The sequence below is a fragment of the Neoarius graeffei genome, chromosome 23 (genome assembly GCF_027579695.1).
Source record: "Neoarius graeffei isolate fNeoGra1 chromosome 23, fNeoGra1.pri, whole genome shotgun sequence".
NCBI classification, from domain to species: Eukaryota; Metazoa; Chordata; class Actinopteri; order Siluriformes; family Ariidae; genus Neoarius; species Neoarius graeffei.
In genome coordinates this window covers 1,775,653-1,797,156 of record NC_083591.1, presented here as the reverse complement: position 1 = coordinate 1,797,156, position 21,504 = coordinate 1,775,653, and the positions used below count along the sequence as shown (strand labels likewise).

At 40.1% G+C, this 21,504-nt stretch overlaps 1 protein-coding gene across 1 annotated transcript in view; it reads left to right on the top strand.

The window, feature by feature from the left end:
* The first annotated feature begins 6,223 nt into the window (after window positions 1-6,223).
* The window catches only part of kcnb2a (potassium voltage-gated channel subfamily B member 2a), a 39,325-nt gene continuing 24,044 nt past the window's right edge, over window positions 6,224-21,504 (top strand). The window contains exon 1 of the mRNA XM_060905220.1: window positions 6,224-6,799. Coding sequence (XP_060761203.1) covers window positions 6,224-6,799 — 576 coding nt within the window. The remainder of the gene's footprint in view (window positions 6,800-21,504) is intronic.

Genomic DNA, 21,504 nt, shown 5'->3' with positions numbered 1-21,504 from the left:
TAGTTTTTACTTTTGCATTTTAGTAGTGATCGTTAAAATCCTGATGCTTAACGAGAGTAAACAAGTTGGATGGTTTCTTTGTTTTGCAGATGCTTTATGTTACATAAATAAATTAATACATTCATTTCTGACCTCTTGGCTCACATGGGTTTTGTTCATGAGTTAGGCACCAGATATGCCACCAGATACATCAGAATACAGGAAATCAAATCTAGATAATTCAAAATGTCCTGGGGGAAGACCCCCGGAACCCCCCCCCCCCCTTATTTAGTCACAGCATGGGCACCCCTTGTATATCCTTGGCCCCCCTTTGGCCACCCCATGTAAAAAAATCCTGGCTACGCCACTGGGCCAGACCTCATCCTGTGGTCAACTTCCCAAAAAATTCTATACATCCTGGAACTGATAGTACCATGGGAAGCTGCTGTTGAAGAACGCCTGAAGTATGCTGAAAAAGCAGCCCAGGCAGAACAACACAACAGGCATACCAAGGTGTTCCCAGTAGAAGTTGGGTGTAGAGGGTTTGTTGCTAAGACTACAACTAGGCTCCTGAACAGAATGGGAGTGAAAGGACAGGCCTTCCGACAAGCAGTGAAGTCACTCTCAGAGGCTGCGGAGTGAAGCAGCAACTGGCTGTGGATCAAGAGGAAGGACTCCAGCTGGACTGTGAGATGACCATTGAGGGGGAGATGATCATTGAGGGGTAAAAACAGAGGGGGGCACACCTGGGACGCCAGGTGTCGCCGTTGAACCCTCTGGAGGTGTCGTGGGCCTAAATCAATGAAACATCAAGGAAGGAGGGTGCCCACCTGATGACCCCAATGAAGTTTTTACCGCTCTCCCACTCAAGACAACAGGCAAGAAGCAGTGCTGATTATTCAAGGGATTGTACTGTCAAGTCCTACAAGCTCTACTAACAAATGAAAAGTATTTGAATATACAATAATTTTTCTGATTGCTCTTTTTAGTTTTGGTATATTGAAATAATCTTATTCCACTGGCAGATCCCCCCCCCCCCCCCCCCCAAAAAAAAAAAAAAAAAAAAAAGTTCTGTCTTGGAATAAATAAAATAAAGAAATAAACATATTCTAAAATTTATTTATTTATTGTTGTTGCTGTTGTTAAATGTAATGTTTAATATTTTGCACTTTATTTTATTTATATTTAAATTTGATTTCTGTTTCATGGACACAAGAAAGTGTACACAGTCCAATCTTTTTATTTTACCCAGAAATCTTTTTTTGTTTCATGTATATATACAGTAATCCAAAGACATGCAGTTAGGTTGACGTGGGGCGGCCTTGGGCTGAGGTGCCCTTGAGCGAGGTACCGAACCCCTGACTGCTCCCCGGGCGCTCTGGTGTGGCTGCCCACTGCTCTGTGTGTGTGTGTGTGTGTGTGTGTGTGTGTGTGTGTGTGTGTGTGTGTGTGTGTTCACTGCTTCAGATGGGTTAAATGCAGAGGATGAATTTCACTGTGCTTGAAGTGTGCATGTGACGAATAAAGGCTTCTTCTTCTAATTGGTGTAATGTATATAATATAACATATAATCAAAGGTATCATATGGATTTGGTGATACTGTAACCTTTTAATAACATATAACTTCCAAAGGGTGGCTTTAATTACGTCACTCCTGCATTTCCTCTTTACAGTGAGATCATTTCATTTGACAACAAGGAAAAATAGTAATAAACAAAACAGAAGAAAACTTGAGTCTGAGTTGTAAACTGTACATCTGATGGTGTGTCTCCCTCCTGTGGCCATCAGAGGAACTGCACTGTGGTTTCCCCGTCAGTTCCACATTTCTACACAGAAACATCTCATATCATCTCATCTCATTATCTGTAGCCGCTTTATCCTTCTACAGGGTCGCAGGCGAGCTGGAGCCTATCCCAGCTGACTACGGGTGAAAGGCGGGGTTCACCCTGGACAAGTCGCCAGGTCATCACAGGGCTGACACATAGACACAGACAACCATTCACACTCACATTCACACCTACGCTCAATTTAGAGTCACCAGTTAACCTAACCTGCATGTCTTTGGACTGTGGGGGAAACCGGAGCACCCGGAGGAAACCCACGCGGACACGGGGAGAACATGCAAACTCCACACAGAAAGGCCCTCGCCAGCCCCGGGGCTCGAACCCGGACCTTCTTGCTGTGAACTGACAGATGTTCTGCTGTCTGACTTTTACAGTTCGATTTAGAATTTAATTCATAACAGAATATTCAGTCTGGGGTTTGTTTAAAATAACATTGAATTAAACCCCAATTTAAAAAAAAAATCACCCACATCTTCCCCATATCACTCTTCACTCTTAGTGATAAGATTATTTTATTCTCATTTATCTTTATCTGTTGCTGATTCAGAGGAAAACAATGTTCACTTAGACTCACTGTATATTTTATATCACATAGTTTATAATAAATCAAAAAGACTTGAACAAGATATTAGAGCTAAAAACCAGAACACAAAAAAGACCAAAAATCCCAAACTTATGGAGTAGTTTTTTGTCCCATTGTATACATGTTGCAGTTGCACTAGTCGTAGTAGTTGTAGTTTTACTAGCACTCATAGTAGTAGTTGTTGTAGTTGTGGTTTTATTAACAGTAGTAGTTTTTTGTACAGTTGTATAAATTGCAATACTCTCTTTACTATTTACACTTCTGAAAAATGAAAAACCATTAAAACATAAACTTTCAGGTAAAAACCTTTTATAATGACAATGTCAAGTTTGTCCTTTAAAAGTAAAAATATAAAACTTTTCTCCTATAAACTTTTAAACAGATTTAGAAAAGTAATGAAAAAATCCTTTCACCAAACTGGACAATATTTTGGTCATAATCTGTATTTTTTTAATACTTTCAACTAAAAACCTGTAATTATTATTGGTTTCAATGAGAACTAAATTTTTCCCATCAGGCATGTGGAAGCATCTTTGTGGTGTCAAATGATTATCCTTGAAATTTCGGAGTTAAATTAACACAAGCTACATTTCATCATCATAGTGATGAGAGGCTTTCTCAAACTCTCCTGACTCTTGCTCTCCATTCCTCTCTATCATCCATCAAGGTTGGTAAATCTTCAACGAAGCACCGGGCATCATCTGCTAACTGATCAATGGATGTGTTCTTCAGGTGACCAACTGGTTTTTGTCCATGCAAAGGGTCTCCATAGAAGGACATCACTAACAGTCTCATCTTTGCTACACCATGAATGACCAGCTAGTTGTAATCTTTGCTCTCGAAGAACACAGGTTGCTCTTGGAAGGTTTCCATAGAGCTCTTAAACTGTAGGGTGTGTTCTCAGTCAATATTTAAGATGGCTCTTAGCATTCTCCTGTACATTCCACCTTGAGCTTTTTCTAGTTGGCCGGTCAGAGTCCATAATGTTGAGCCAAACAGTAGCACAGATTCAACAGTAGGTCTAAAGCACTCCTGTTTCAGGACTTTAAGGAGATTTGACTTCTAAATATCGTCTAGTTTTTTCAGAGCAGTCCAAGCTTTGACTTTTTGTATCTCCATATATTTTCAGAGGATTGTATTTTACTGCCAAGATACACAAAATCATCAACAGAATCAATTTTGCTCCCATCTATCGATTTCATTGCTCCATTTTGATTAAAGCTGATGAATTCTGTTTTATTACTAATTTAGTCCACATTTAGTGTAAAAAAAATTACAGCAGTCATATCTCTCTCTCTCTCTCTCTCTCTCTCTCTCTCTCTCTCCCCCACCTCAGAGAGTTGACAACAGACAGAACTGACTCCTACAGACTAATGACATGGCGAGTCACTTTAATGATCCGATTCTTTTGAACAAACCGGTTTAAGAAAAATTAAACCAACGCTGTATGACAGATTTCCATCCATCTCTCACATTTAAAGCTTTATATTGTTAGTTTCATTAATAATAATAATAATAATAATAATAATAATAATAATAATAATAATAATAATAATAATAAATTAGCTAACATAAGCCAATAATTCACAATAAAAAAAAAATTCTTCTGTCCTTCTGGGAAAACCTTGATTTACAAAAAAAAAAAATCCTAATAATTCTTGATGGATATTTTTCTTTTTCTTTCTGTTTCTTTTCCAGGTCTTTCATTCTTTGTGGAAAAATGCACTTAGAAAGGCACTGATGAGCAAACAAACACAAACAAACAAACAAAAACAAACACAAACAAACAAACAAAGAAGTCTTATCAAGTAAAAAAGTCAGCGAGATGATAATTTATCTGATATTTCTTTTTATATGAATTTATTTTCAGCTGATTCAACCTATTTCTATAGATTGAAATGCTCTTATTCCACTGGCAAAGGCATTGTTTATCATTATAAACAAACAAACAAACAAGTAAAAAAAGAACATTAAATATTACAAGTCAAGTATAAAACAATAAATAATGGAAAGTCCGAATGAAAAGAACAGCAGCTCACAGTTCGTGCATGTTTGAGAATCGATTCCCTGTTTGACTCGCAGAATGGAGTCGACTCTTTAACGAATCGACTCCTTAGTGAACCAGATCCGATCCAATTACTGTTCGCCTGCAGCTCTCTCTCTCTCTCTCTCTCTCTCTCTCTCTCTCTGCCTGTCAGTGTGTCTTGGCTCGAAGCCCCACAGTAACATTTCGTTTTGCTCTCTGCTTTGAGGTTTTCTCTCAGTTCCTCATGGCAAGAATAATCCAGTGATTGTTGATTTGTAGGATGTTGTGGTGAACTGGTGTTGAGGTGGCACTGTGCAGAAGATCCGTGATGCTCTTCAGGAAGCTCCCCCTGACTCCCTGTGAGGAGAAATCCCACTGCTGATTCTCCTCATTCCTGCCCTGAGAGATGGAGAAAGTGCTGAGTTGAGGAGCTGCAGGTAAGATCTGTGAGAATCTTGCAGTCCTGAGGATGAGTTCAACTGTTTTACAGGGTTTTAAAGTGTCAGGAATAAGCAGTGGATGCCAGGAGTTGCATTTGATGATTAAAAGTGAGCTCTGTGATGTGTGTTTTATAAATGCTAGACTATTGCATATTAAACTTTAATCACTGTGTTGTTTACTGACATCACAAACACGAGCTTTAATTGCTGAGCCACTTTAATTGGGCTGCGTTTGAAACTGAGCTTTTAGTGGCACTTATTATCCTTTAATAAAAGATCCACAGAATCCACACAGTTATTTCTAATGGCTCCAGAGGTGATCTGGTCATTTTGGTAATGATTTGCCCCCAGACAGGTAAATTGACCTTTAAATATAAAAAGTCTGCGTGAAACCAACAGGAAACATTCGCAACAATTTCCTCCCTGCGGATTTTTCTCTATTAGAGTTCATCGGAAATTTCCCCCAAGGGCAAACTGTAACAGGAGCAGGATCTTTGCACTCAGGGGACATTGCTAGCGAGCTCAGGGGACACTTGTACCCACGACGCCTTTTGGACATCCCAGGACGTCTTCCTAAATAACGAGCTGCTCCTCTGTAACCTTGTGGGGATAATGAGAAAAGCTCCTGACGTATTGGATGTGGCAGGGTATTAACAGGGCGCAAAGGGCAAAGGGCTGGTGTAGTTCTTCTCAACATGCTCCATTATCAAACGATGGCCTAAATAGTTTCCTCTCTGGTTGGAAGTTTTAAATAGCCCAACTGTTCTGAAGTCCTTTAGAGCAGGAAAAAGCAATCTTGCTAATTAGTCCTACAGGGATTTGTGATCGAGATGTTCTTAAATACTCAATCGCATTACCTGCTCCTTTCCAGCCGACTGCAGTTCCTTATCCGCTTGGACTGATAAAAATTTGCATACACCTGCTTAAAATGCTGAAATATTGTGATTTAAATTGTACCTGACAAATATTTATCCACAGAGTAATGACTTATTAATACTCGACAACTCCTGTGAGAGTGTAATGGGACTCAAACTCTGACTTGTGTTGAAAATGTATTATTCACTTCATTGTGTTCATGTATTTTCTGTAAAAGCCAACCTTGCAGGATGTTCTGGGACATTTTCATCAGAGAACAATCGACTTTTATTAACAGGTCATAATGCTTGACAGAATAATGATCATTGTTGGATTATCTGATAAAAGAAATTCAAACATCTAAATATCCCCCTTGTTGCAGATATCAAGAGGCTCTGAACCAGATCCCCGTTAGTCAGACGTGAGCCCTTCTTCTCTCAGGGTTCCTACCTGTAGAATTCATGACTGTGATTTTCTTCTTGTTTTAGTGGTTGTCATGGCTGAAAGGCCAAACTTTGGGAGCCAGAAAGTCTCCCGGCCCCAGCACTCCCTTCCTCCCGAACCCATTGACATCATCCGAATCAAAGCGCGCTCCAGAAGAGTCCGGATCAATGTCGGCGGCCTGGTCCACGAAGTCCTGTGGCGGACTTTGGACCGTCTGCCTCGCACAAGACTCGGAAAGCTGAGGGACTGCAACACCCATGAGACCTTAATGGAGATCTGTGATGACTACAGCCTCAACGAGAACGAGTACTTCTTCGACAGACACCCAGGTGCCTTCTCCTCCATCTTGAACTTTTACCGGACGGGCAAGCTGCACATGATGGAGGAGATGTGTGCGCTGTCGTTCGGCCAGGAGCTTGACTACTGGGGCATTGATGAGATCTACCTGGAGTCATGCTGCCAGGCACGCTACCACCAGAAGAAAGAGCAGATGAACGAGGAGCTGAGGCGCGAGGCTGAGACGCTGAGGGAGAAGGAGGGCGAAGAGTTGGATACGGGATGCTGCCCAGATAAGAGGAAGAAGCTGTGGGACCTCCTGGAGAAACCCAGCTCTTCTGTGGCTGCGAAGGTAAAACAAAAAAAATATACATACAGTACAATCATCACGCTTGGCCTGAAAAACACCACCAAGCACAGATACAATACAAATACGAAGCCCAAATGCACAACACACACATACACAAACACACACGCTAAAAATCCTAGGCCCCGCCCACAGTCCAAACACGTGATGCACACACTCAGCTTGAACACATCGACCAAAGACAAAACTCAGATTCCAACTCCTACTGTAAGCACGGTGCAGTTCAAACACACTTCTGAATGACTCAAACGCAAAATACACACTCAACACCTGGCCCAAAAAAACGCAGCCACGATCCACGGCCAAATCCAAATTTATATCTGAACCCAAATCCAAAAAAAAGGAGCCAAACAACTCTGTATGAAGCTTTTTCTTATTCAAATAAGACCTCTCAGAGATGGAGCTGTGTGTGTGTGTGATGACATCATTTAGGATCCAATTCAGCATATCTAACATCACTAATCCGGCGCTCCACATCTTCATGAACGCTTTCTGAAACGTAGAAGCAGCTCTTCACTTCTCTCTGAAGCACACTGATGGTCCTGGCACCTGAGTTCGACTTTCGTGAGTTGGAGTGACTCTGAGAGAGCTGTATGAATATTCATGTCTTGGTTATGGAAAGTGGCTCTTTGGAGAGTTGACAGAGTTTGGTGAAGTGTTGAGATTTCTGAGTCTGTGGTTTGAATCAGGAAGCCTGAGTTACAGCGTGGCTTTGCTTTAATTGTGTGATTAGCTCCTCAGCTCTTGCATGATAATTCGCCTCGATTTGAGGGCGTTGCTTTCAAATCAGATTTGTCTCGTCTTTTAGCACCACTGATCACAACGGGCTAATTGCTTCGTCTAGCGGTTTGATTTGTGAACAAACAGCTCTTAGGCACATGCAATGTCACACCAACTGACTTTGTGACTTTTTAATTTCATGGCCACTTAATCCTCCTATAACGTAATGAGCAAATGTGGGCTTTGTGTCCGTGTTTAAAAAAAAATCTCTTGAATGAGGTGGACAGCTTGTAAATAGCACAGGTTAAGAAGTGCATGACGTGTTTAATTCGGTTACTATTTGAGTCAGTATCTGAGAGCATGGTGATTTCTGGTGAAGGAGAGGTTATGCTGAGACAGCAGAGAGAGAGAGAGAGAGAGAGTGTGTGTGTTTGCTCAGAGAGAAGGTCATTGAGCGTGTGCATGAGTTCTTATGGTGCTTTCTGAAGCCTCTTCACTTCTTATGCATGAGTCGAATCCCAGTGGCGTTGCGTTCTTCCCAGAACACGGTCATGGAAAGCATTCAAATGGGCCATTAGTAAACAGCTTTAATGTACATTCATCTTTTTGTTCTTCTCTCCTTTCCATTGGAGATTTTCTCAGAAGTGCAGCACTAATACCAAGACAGGAAAAAACCCCATCAAAGATTATAAAGCTTATTCTGCTCAATACTGAAATCATAATTACTTTTCATAAACCAAAATGGCATAATCAATTATTTTCCTATAAAACATCCCGAAGCATTTTATTCCTCTTATACCACAGCGGTTTGTCAATAATTATCATTTTCACTTGTTAAAGAACATTCTTTTCATTGTTCTCATCCATTTACAGTTACATTTGTTGTTGTGGAACGTCCTCGAAACAATTCCCTCTCATTTACATTCTCGCAGCTGCAAACAGACACGCCCTCATCAGCACCTCTTTTTTTCTCTCTATTAAAATGAATAATAATTTTTTTTTTTTAAACGCAGTTTGTCATGTTAGAGAGAATCCACGGAGAAGCAAAAACTCCTCTATCCTGAAGATGTTGGAAAAATAAAGTTACAGCTTTACCTAAGTGCTGACACTGGAGACTCCTTTATAACCAATATACATTATAACTTTATTTATAACTTTGTACATTTTATATTTTCAGTATTCCTAAGCTATACTGTATGTGTCTCAATTTTTGATAGTTAAGCGTTCTTATCTTTGTTAATAGATTCTCCAAGAACCCAATAGTGGCAGTTTGGTGACGCTGGGATTCAAACTCACGACCTTCTGATCACTAAACACTGAGCCAACACTGTTATAAAGCCCTACATAAAACCTTAAAAGGTTCCTCCAGAGGGACAAACTCAGAATCCCTTTAAGTTTTGAGATTTCACTATATTTTTTCCCAAGAGTAAGGATAATTGTTCGGTTTATTTTTGGATCACTTTGATAGAACACCATAAGACAGTTTCATAAAAGTTTGACAAACACAGTGAACCGAAATAGTGGTACACTCTTAAAAAATTTAGATCCCTTAAAGGTTTTATTTTGGTTGGCCATCTGAGGAAACCCTTAAAGGTTTTATGCTAAACCCAACCATAAAGTGTTTTCCTTTCAGAAAGGGTTCCAAGTAAATCCCTTCCCTGGAATCCAAGAACCCATAATGATCCAATGAACCTTGGCTTTGGCATTAACACTTCACCTTCTACTCGCACCGCTCTCCTCAACACTCACACGGTTTAGACACATTTTTCTACTTGAGAGACCCGAGACGTTACTCAACAGCTTTATCCCGGCGTTATTAGCGAACAGGTGGAGCTGTTGTGCAACAGAGGATGAAGGTTGTGTTGCTGCCCCTGTGATTTGTTGCCAGTCGATAATACGTGTGAGTCAGCAGGACATCTTAGCATCTGTATTATTCTATCATGTCTCATAACACTGGACTGATATCCATCGTGATGTGCTGACATCATCAAGTCTGAGCAAATCAGTGTTGTGTAATAAAAGGTTGGTGTTGAGACGTAAATCTGGCTTAAATCCACGTCTAGAAACAGGGCTGAGTACGTACCGTACACGGTGTACTAATGATTTACTCTCGTGACTCTTTTTGGTTTAATTGGTTCACACCGTCTCTGAGGAAGATGATGAGCTCTGATGGTTGTGTACCTTCAGACCTCCTGCAGCTGGAAAGAGAGGATTAATCTTTTTAAAGTCATTTCTGTCGTCACCTGAATTCAGTTTTTAGTCAACTCGGTTACTTTATTGCACTTTAGTTTAAAGTATCCGGGCCACACCCTACCACACCTGAACCACACCCAATCATGCCCTGAACACACCAAACCACACCCTGAACACACTTTACCACTCACTGACCACACCCTGTCATATCCTGACCACACCCTACCTCACACCCTACCACTCACTGACCACACCCTACCATATCCTGATCACACCTTGAGGACACCATACCACACCTTACCACACACCTTGACCACACCACACCCTGAACCACACCTTGTCATGCCCTGAACACACTTTACTGCTCACTGACCACACCCTGAACACACCCTACCCTCTCCTATCCTGACCACACCTCATCCTATTCTGACTACCTCACACCCTGAAAACACCCTGAACATACTTTACCACTCACTGACCACACCCTGAACACACCCTACCACACTCTGACACATCATATTACACTCTGACCACACCCTACCATGCCCAAACATTTCAGGAACAATATATAAAGAAGTTCTCATGAAACAGAAATTTTGCAGGAACCAAAAGTTCCTATGGTTGTTCAGAAGATTTTCTGCTGAACAAAAACTTTTTATCTGGTTGGTACACTTTTAAAGGGTTCTTTAGGTTTTCCTTGGATGATTAACAGTCTTTGCTTCTAAAAAGTGTTCTACTCTGAACCTTCCTGATAAAGAAACACTGTTGGAGGCTTCTACATAGAACCTTTAAGCGTTTTCACAGAGAAACTATCAAAGAACCTTTAAGGATTGTAAGTTTCCCGATATTTCCACCAAGATCACTTGATCTTGATCAGTTGTGTTAGTAAGCAACTGGATTTGTGCTATCATCTTGAAGATGTTTACTTGCCAAAGGTTTTCTGTCTAATTATTCTGGCAGTAAATTATTATCCATGGATGAGAAATATCTTCAGAAATGACTTACAGTTTTTGACTCATTTCTAGTTCATCGCACAGTGTTTATATTTACAGTTTCTCATCTTGGTGTGTACTTAGAGTGTCAGGTTCTGTTTTATACAGTATAACGTTCTTTTATTAAAGTCTATCGGATGATGGATGACGACCTCTTGTGATGTTTGTACCAGGTAGATCTTTACCAGGTTTTTTTTTTTGAGTCAGAAACATCACTGTGATCAGAATCAGTTGGCAGTAATGGAAACTGTTGGCCAGGAAAAGCTCTAGCTGATGACGGAATGTGGCTGAGATAAACTTGCTCCACACAGTACTCAGTGAAAGCATCACGTCCTAATCTCCTTTGGTTCCTAGTCCGCTCATACAAATAGCACTCGGAAGAGCCTTTGGTTGTCTTCTTTAAGGCTGCTGTATGACATTGGCTCACGTGGTGTGCACAGGTGCTCATGAACAGAGGTGGATTTCCATGTCGAAGGACGTGATGAAGAGTTACATGACGGTGTAGAGATGTTGAGGGATAATTGTCTTTCTCAAGCCAACAGGACAAAGGTTCTTTAACGGTTCTTCGGATTTATGGGATGAATGATGCCCATGCGTTTACTTATGCAGCCTTTCTGGTATCTATTTTTCCTGAGTGGGAAGCGGGAAGGAGGTCGTCCCTCTAAGGCTCGGCTTTAATCTGATAAAATTAGTTTCTTTCTTTAACAGGAGATTGGCAGGTTCTGATGTGCTGATCGAAGTTCTGCCTGATTAAAAGGTCCTAATAAAGATGAGACGCTGAGGGTTTAACCTTGCTCTTTGATACCTTGTGTATTGATCAGGTATAACTCAGGTCCATTTTAGTCTCTCTCTCTCTCTGTCTCTCTTCCTCCTTGACATTCTCCCTGCCTGAGAGATCCTGAGGGATTTATCGGACGGAGAGTGTCCTCTTGAAAGGGCACGGAGCTCTAAAGTCCATCACATGACCAGGCCGAGCTCCTTTAAAGCGCTCCCTAAAATACACGCAACACGTGACGAGATTCAAGAAAACGGTTGTTTTGATGATCTGATATGTTTAACACACCGGGTCAGAAAGTTGTGGTGTTGCTTACAGGAATCGATGCCCAGTCCGAAATGTTACACCTCCGTTACAGTCTTTACAAATGAAACACTAGCAACTCGGTCAGAAACACAACACCCTGACAAACCTGTCTGAAACGTAACACAATTTCAAGAGTGCCAAGAAATGTAACACCAATAAAGAGTCATCAGAAAACGTGTGTTTATATTGGGTTCGGGCAGTCTGATCAACTTCCTCTCACCACTAACACTGACAGACAGACAGACAGACAGCACTCCGTTAGACTGATCCGAGTGTTATGAAGCGACGTAATGATGCCTATAGAAGTCAAATCCAATCCAAGATCTTCAGCATGTATCACTTCTCATAAGAGTGCTTCTGAGTGGAGTAGAGATTTTTAAAAAAAAAAAGGCTATTGGGGTTTTTCCACAAGTCTGGAACGAAAAGATTTTCTACACCAGCAGTCTTGTGTGTATTATGGATATTTAACGTGCCTCGTTGGCTATCAGCTCATGTACGACTCGATTTTGTGGAATAACTGTTTTATTCTCTCCACATTCACTGGATTTTGAAAAACAGACCATTTTTATTTTTTGCAAATTCAATAAATAAAACCTTTATACAAAACATCCGACAAAATAATTTCCGCTTAGAATGTAAACAAACCGGCGAAATGACAGGAGCAATTTGTGAAAACACAATAATAATAATTCTTGAAAAATAAAAAAGATACATTCTTACCATCAAATACTTTCATTCCACATTTTGTTGCTTTTTTTTTGTATTTTTTGGGTTTTGTTTTCGAGTCGAGTTCTTATTTCGTCCTCGGTTGTTTCAGCAACACGCTCCGCCATTTTTTTCTCTACTCACGGTATATGAGCTGATATCAGTAGCCAATCAGCATGCGCGATTGCTCATATCCAGTGAATGTGGAGAGAATAATAATATTTAGCTGTTAAAGTAAAATAATATCAATAAATAATATTATATTAGATATTCCCTTACACTAATTCATCCTCTGTGATTCATGTGACATTTCATTCATTCATCTGTCTCCAGTGATCACTTCTTCCTGCTCAGGGTGACGCTGAAGCCGGGTTCTGTGCTGTTAAAGCCCTGTTCGGATGGGATTTGTTTTACATGGGGAGGTGGGGTTGCATGTGTATGGAAAGATTACGCCCGATTTTGAATCTTACATTCAATCTTTTCCGTCGTCTCTCATGAAAACTGAAAGAAGGCAATAAAATCCAGATGCTCCTGCTGGTTTTAGGGAAACTACTGAGTTCCCGGAACAAATACAAACTACACACATGTGACCTGCTAATGAGCAAACGTGACCACACCCCCTACAACAAGCACTTAATAAAAGTCAAGCTTAAAGCGAGACGGCCTTTCGATTTCATAAAATCGGTGAAATTTAGTTCCGTCTGAAATGTGGTGATTGTGATATCTGTTTATTTCTGTAATATCTCACAAAATATCAGGTCATTCTGTGGCTGGGAAGTTATTTAATTTGAGGGGATTAAAGCAAATAATGTGCATGAAATCGCTCGCTTGGCGCAGTCAAGCAGACAGAGGAAGTCCGTGTGCGCATGCGCAGGTTTACCTTCTTCTTCTTTTGGGTTTTACGGCAGCTGGCATCCACAGTGTTGCATTACTGCCATCTACAGGTTTCCCTTTGAGCGTGCACTGACAGTTCCATCATTCTGTCGCTAAACGAACAGCTGATCACACCGAGGTGCTCGCTGAGCGCCCATATTTATTAGTTTGGTCCTGCGTTTCCTTTCCTTCATATAGAACATAACGTCTTTTCTTCTCGCTTTCTTTCTGTTACTGTAGTCGCTCTTTCACGTTTCATTCGCACACTCACGTCCTCCATTTTTCTCTCCTGTTTCAAATTTGCATCCCACAATGCCTTGCGTGAACGGGGAAAGCCCACCATGTGATGTGATGCATGATGTAGTATCTTGAATTGGGTCATGGTGAAGCAGGAAAAAATAGCAGAGAATTTAGGGCCATGTGGAGATAAACTCATTAACTGTTCTATTTAAAAAAAACTAATAAACTTGGAAGTCTGTAATTTGAATTCAGTAGCTTTTGATCACTAAACAAAAATAATTGGGTGTCGGGAAAATTATTTTCATGATCTGCACTTGAAAAATCTGAAAGGCAGTACAGCTTTAATAAAAGTAAAATGATCAGTTTGTATTAATATGACGAGTATTTTGCATGGATAGAATTTTAGTGTACGTTGTGTAGACACACCCTTCCCTTCGAATCGTACAGAGATCCTTTCATCATGTATGAATTGTTCATAATTACTAGGAAAACATTATAGTACTTGAGATGCCAAACAATTTGAAAACACAATTAAAGTTTTACAGTTTAAATAGCGCCAATATACAATTTTGTTTGCTTCCATGTTTTTAACACCAAGACTTCCTTGCATGGCTAAGTCCATGTGAATTATGTTAGCAATAGCACAGATATTTTATATATATATATATATATATATATATATATATATATATATATATATATATATATATATAATGTGTGTGTGTGTGTGTGTGTATAGGCAAAATTTAATGTCATGGATGTTTGATAATTTGAGCAAAACGACAGGTTAAAAATTGTCCAAAAAAAAACCAAGACACATCCAAGTAAGAAGCACCAGAGCTGAATTTGTAAAGTCAGGCTTAGAGAAGATTCTCTGTGATCAGATCGCTGCTGTCCTGATGTGGCTATGACATTAATAATAGATCAGAATCAGAATCCTGTTCAGGCTGGAGGAGTGAAATCGACCTGCAACATCCGACCAACATCCACTGCAGTGATGTGCGCAGAGGTGAAGAGAGATATGACTGCCTCAGTGGAAGTGTTGTTGGTAAATACAGCGATAAAGCAGATATCCGCTGTGTTTTACAGCAACACAACGTATTAAACAGCCGTGATGATTCTGATTATTAGGTTATAATACTCATTAATCCTGAACAGTCTACATCCACATTGTTGTCATTTTGTGTCGTGTAGTCATTAATACCTGAGCCGTACATCACACATTATACAACACGTACAGTAGTTCTGGTTCACTAATTTGATTGGCTGAGAGGCGTTGAGATGTTTCACTCTGCTTGTGACATAAAACTCCACTTCCTCGTTCTACAGTGACTATGGTAGAGTTAACAGATGTAGCAAATTATCTCATCTCATTATCTGTAGCCGCTTTATCCTTCTACAGGGTCGCAGGCGAGCTGGAGCCTATCCCAGCTGACTACGGGTGAAAGGCGGGGTTCACCCTGGACAAGTCGCCAGGTCATCACAGGGCTGACACATAGACACAGACAACCATTCACACTCACATTCACACCTACGCTCAATTTAGAGTCACCAGTTAACCTAACCTGCATGTCTTTGGACTGTGGGGGAAACCGGAGCACCCGGAGGAAACCCACGCGGACACGGGGAGAACATGCAAACTCCGCACAGAAAGGCCCTCGCCGGCCACGGGGCTCGAACCCGGACCTTCTTGCTGTGAGGCGACAGTGCTAACCACTACACCACCGTGCCGCCCGTAGCAAAGGATACTTTTCAGAAATATAATTTTTGAAGTAAAATATGAAAGCTGGTCAGATGATAATGAAAAAAAAGAAAGGAAACTAAATTTTTTTTTGCCATTTTTACCAAAAGCACCTTTAACAGGGATTCTTCAGGATCTACACCCACTCACAGAGCAAAAATAAATGGAATGTTGGCCATATTGTGTCTAAAATGTCACTCATTATTAATTTCTTGTTTATAGAACTGTTGTATAAAAGTGATATCATACTCGAGATCGTGCTGCTGTACTGAATATCCAGTATATTCCAGTATTCAGGGGAAACTGTACTCCCTGTGAAGTATCACGCAGTGTCAGGTGTCCGTATCAGAACATTTTCACCAGTCTGAGTAAATGAGCATGGAGTTGGACTGCTACCAGGATCACTCTTGATTCATCCCTGATTTATTTAAATCTCAGAGAGTTCTGACTTCGTTATGCTGGTTTGTTTTTTTGTCATTATTTTCTCTTCTCAAAGCAAACTGCATCAGGGGCTTCCCCTCGTCCAGAGATCTACAGCTCTCCCAGACCAGAGCAGGCTTGGCTCGCGTCCTGGTCACCACTCTGAAACGGAAGAGCACTTTACGGGCTCGGTGAGATCTTATTAGCCGGAGTGAGATGTTGTCAATAACTCCAAGTGTGTTCTCCTCTTCTTTCACTGCAGTTTGTACCAGCACTAAACATCAGCACCGTACCGTTGCTCGCTCGCTCGCTCGCTCTGTGATCTCAGGGTCATGACGGGAAATGACGGAGCTTCAAATCATCAAATAAAGAGATTATTTCAGAACAAATGTAAAGTTGTTAAACAGCCAGTTAAATGGTTTTGAACACAAGCTTTTTTATATCTATAGTTAATGTCAATAAATGACCAATTAAATAAGGAAAATTTTAAAAGCAACACACAGAGGTTTATTTCTTACTTAATAAGATCAGATATGCAGTTTATTTCACAGTTATTCCACGAAATCGAGTCGTACATGAGCTGATAGCTGACGAGACACGTAGCACCGAGATTGCGTGGAATAACTGTTTTATTCTCTCCACATTCACTGGATTTTCAGAAACAGAGCATTTTTATTTTTTGCAAATTTGATAAATAAAGACTTCATACAAAACGTCCGACAAAATCATTTCTGCTTAGAATGTAAACAAACCGGCGAAATGACAGGAGCAATTTGTGAAAAATGCGATAATAATAATAATAATTCTTGAAAAATGAAAAAAAGATACGTTCTTACTGTCACATACTTTCATTCCATTTTTTTCTGTATTTTTGGGGGGTTTTGTTTTCAAGTAGAGTTTTTATTTCGTCCTCGGTTGGTTCAGCAACACGCCCTGCCATTTTGTTTTTCTCTACTCATGGTATATAAGCTGATATCCTTGTAGTAGAGTAGCCAATCAGAGCACGTGATTGCTCATATCCAGTGAATGTGGAGAGAATAATAAACTATATACTGTATGATAGATATAAGAATACAAAGTTGTATTATATTACGTTGTATTATTATTGTGAAATTATTTTCTTATCATATAAGTAATCGCATTCATCAGTTTGCAAATTTTACTTTATAAACCCCCCCCAAAAAAACCCTACAATCTTTGAGAACTGTGAAGCCACACCTCCTTTACTATAACTGGCAGTCAGAAGGCCACTCCTCCTTCACTGGGACTAACGTCAGATCAATATGAGCCATCTCATTATCTGTAGCCGCTTTATCCTGTTCTACAGGGTCGCAGGCGAGCTGGATCCTATCCCAGCTGACTACGGGCGAAAGGCGGGGTTCACCCTGGACAAGTCGCCAGGTCATCACAGGGCTGACACATAGACACAGACAACCATTCACACTCACATTCACACCTACGCTCAATTTAGAGTCACCAGTTAACCTAACCTGCATGTCTTTGGACTGTGGGGGAAACCGGAGCACCCGGAGGAAACCCACGCGGACACGGGGAGAACATGCAAACTCCGCACAGAAAGGCCCTCGCCAGCCACGGGGCTCGAACCCGGACCTTCTTGCTGTGAGGCGACAGCGCTAACCACTACACCACCGTGCCGCCTCAATATGAGCCATGGTGTTCAATATTCAGTTATTTTGCATAATGAAACTTACACTTTTTATTGTGAAAAGGGGATTGCTATTGTTTATGGGCCCAATACTAGCAGTGACCTTTGACCTCCTTGTAAAAGATCTGATTCTGACTCGGAGACATAAAGCTAACGATCTTTAACCTGAGTGACGAGGGAACCGGAGTTTGTGAGTGTGTGGGAGAAAAAAACGCAGTTTTCTGTCGTGTTAAGGTCCGGATACAGAGTCCGAGGCTGGATAGAGCTGTGACGATATATCAATATCTACTGATATATACTGCTACAGTGATATTTAACAACAACCATTAATCATTATCATCATCTTTACACTGTTTTTGGTGTCGATAATGATGTCCATGCTTGCCATAAAGTACTATCATTCTTTTAAATCCCTTATTAAGGGCGTAATTTACAGAAAGTGGCACTTTATTATGATTTTCAAGTCAACTTTAAAAATACTCTAGCAATTTCTTTGTCACAGGTTTGTCCCAGGGTTTGCATTTCCGTTCCCATGGCAACTGTACCAAGGGCTTGTGTGTTAATGTTTGGTAGTTTTGGTTTGAGTCCCGCCTCCACCTTCCGTCTCAGTCCAATCCTGACTCGTTTACCTGACTGTGTGCACCTGAGACGTGTTTCTAAAAGACATTGTCATGAATTCATCTTGTTGTCTCTTGTATGAACAGATCAGTAATTAAAAGGAACTCATCAGCTTGTTTGTTTAATTGAGACTGTCCGGTGAGAGAAAGCTATGACTTTGTATTAAAAACGATCAACACAACACTGATTACTAACTAACATCACATCATCGCTGGTTTGGGCCAAAATGGCCGACTAGAACTACATTACCCATCAGCCCTGGTGCATCACATGACCGAGTCACACTCACAGACTGCTCACACCTGTTTTGTGTTTCACTAATAACGGACACTATTTAAGATCTGTGTGTTTTCGGCCCGTTTTTGTCGTGTTATGTCACGACTTGCCTGTGTAAGAGTTACTGAGGAGAAACTTTACACTGTGTTTGGTTTTATTTATCATGTGATTTATTCATATTGAAATATTTGGTACAGGATAATGAAATCTGAAACTTAGTGTTCAAAGAGTTTAGTTTTCATCTCATATTCGACTTCTTATTTTTATCCAATTACCAGGAAGATCCATATTAATTAAACGTGTCTCTATAATTACAGTCATTTAACATCAGTCCAAACGCTGATCTGATTTGTGATCATGTTACACGAACCGCAGGACACACTCGAGAGTGATGTTTACTGTGTATATTCCAGAACCTGGAGGTCAAATCATTCACTTAATTACTTTGACTTTAGTTGTGATTTATGACCATTTTAATTTAATTTTTTTCTTTTGTTAAAACACAATGACAGAGCTATGGTTTATAACCTGACCCACGAAATCCACTCTTACGCCAACATTTTTTATTAGTGTGGATTGGTGAAGACTGAAGAATAACACACACACACACACACACACACACACACAGGAGCTGAAGGTAACTGAGTGGATCTCTGGTGTTTGTTGTCAGGAAATCGAGATTAAAAGCAAATGATCAGACTGAATTATATAAGTGGCATCAAAATAATTTGTAAAAAAACAACAATTATATTCACTGTATGTGAGTAGGATCTTGTTTTTAAAAGTGGATGAACAAAAAAAAGAAAGAAAAAAGAAACTGCTTTTCTCTGATTTTGAAATTCTGGCAGCATTTAATATTATGGCACACCAACATATGCCATATGTGTCTAAAATATATTAATAAATGAATATTTTATGTATTCTTCTTCTTATTATTATTATTATTATTATTATTATTATTGTTGTTGTTGTTGTTGTTGTTATTTAACCATATTTATTATTCTTTGTGAAATATCTTTTTAAAGACATTTTTATTTCCAAACTGCACATAATCCATCAGACCTTTATTCAAATTATAATTTATAACCTGGAATAAAAATATTGCATCATTTTAAAAAAATGTAAATTATAAAATTATATTTAATCCTAACTAGATAATATTTTAATGATCTATTTCACAAATCCAGAATTCACTGAACCCCACAGTCTTTATGATTAGACCTAAAGGATAAAACATATATATGTGTTATTACTGCTGATCAGGACGGGTTTTTTCCGTGTTGGTACGCAGCTGTTTTCCGTAAAAACTGGCTGGGATCAGACGAGACCCCGAAACGCCCTGCGCTCTAATGATGCTCGCGCTCGGCCGAGCTGTGTGTTATTAGCATGACATGACAACAAAAGTGCATACTATTACCTCCAGCTCCTCTGCCCACTCGGGCTCAGCTCTCGCTGCCACAGTCGGGAGCCCTGCCACTGGTTTTTAGTTTTTTAGGACAAAGCCTGTGCGTCTTCACCTTCACTCTGATTCCCAGCAACACATTTTACAGAAATGTGAAAAATGCAAGGTAGAGAGCTTCACTGCTGTGTGTGTTAATGATAATAATATTAATAATTGTTATAATGTTCATGTGGATTGTCTCTCAATCATTGCAAATGGATCAGAAAAGACAAAATGGAACTGTTGCCTTTTAGCTTTTGTAAACTGTACGTATTTTTCACTCAGAGTGATGTTTTACATGTGAGAAAATTAATACAGTAAATAAAAACCAGTGTTTGATATGATATGACATGATATGATCACAGATAAGGAATATTTTCTGATCCAATCTACTGATCTGCTTCAGTCGATTGGTTTTGGATCAGTGATTGTAAAAATCGTGGACGGCGTGACTCCGTGTCCTTCAGTTCTATAGAAACAGAGCCATAATTCCTCCACCAAGTCAGATACGCCTACTCATTTCATAGACCCGCCCCTTCTTCCAATACCAAGGTCCTGTACATCACCAAGGCTGTCAGTCACTTCATTCCCAAATGTAGCCACGCCTTCTTACGATATAGTAGAATAACTTTATAAAACTAATTTCTGAGGGAAAATAAAAATGTGCAGATATCAGCAAAGTGAAAACTAACTGTTTGAATTCGAGGCTGTAGATGGAAAAACAGTTTAGATGAGAAAAGTGACATGGACATAAGCTGTTTCGTCATTGAAACCCATGGAGATGGGCGGAGCTACAGTACAGATTATACTGCAGCCAGCCAGCCAGCCAGCAGGGGCGCTAGACCTGACGTAGCTTCACTTTTAGAGACGTGATACTGTCCGTGTTTTTTAGTCACTGGACTGGATCATTATTTGATTTCTGACAGGAAGTGTGAAACGTTTACAAATTTGCAATTATTTAAAACCAAAGAAAAAGTTATTTTCCCCGCAGTCAGAGCTCTTCTACTGGTGTTTTATCAAAAATGAAGAAAATGTTGTGTTATGTATGGTGAGGCGGAAAAGCAGGGGTTAATTTATTTTGGTAGAAGACTGAGGAGTGAACTGGACCTGATCCGAGGAGTCACTCTGAGCCTCTGGTGGTGATGTAGAAAGAAAAGTTTTCAATGAATTTTATGCACTTGAGAATGTTTTTATCTCCAGGACTCCGTTACAGAAGAACATTAACGATATAGTGATGTATTTCAGATTTTTCTTATCAGGGCGTATCATCTTACTGATGTATCATGACAGCACTAATACAGACAAAATACTCACGCTGAATTAAATCAATCAAGTTCCAGGAAAATTGCACTGTACAGGAAATGCCCACACACACACACACACACACACACACACTCTGGTGCTAAGTGAATAAAACACTCGTTTATTCTAGCTAGCCTTCCTGTTAGATAACCTGCATGATAAAAGAATGAAGCTCTGTGCAGTAGTGGAGTTAAGAATAGGTCGAGGATGTTGGACAGCGTGATTATCACCCTGAGCACTGTGTTTATGGGAGACTCTCTCTCTCTCTCTCTCTCTCTCTCTCTCTCTGAGGGGCTTCATGTGTGAGGGAAGCTGTAAGTACTAAGCTGAGGGCTCGTCTGTAAATCACAGGGAGTCATCAGGGCCACATTTATTGACTAATCACTGTAATCAAACCCTACACACACACACACACACACACA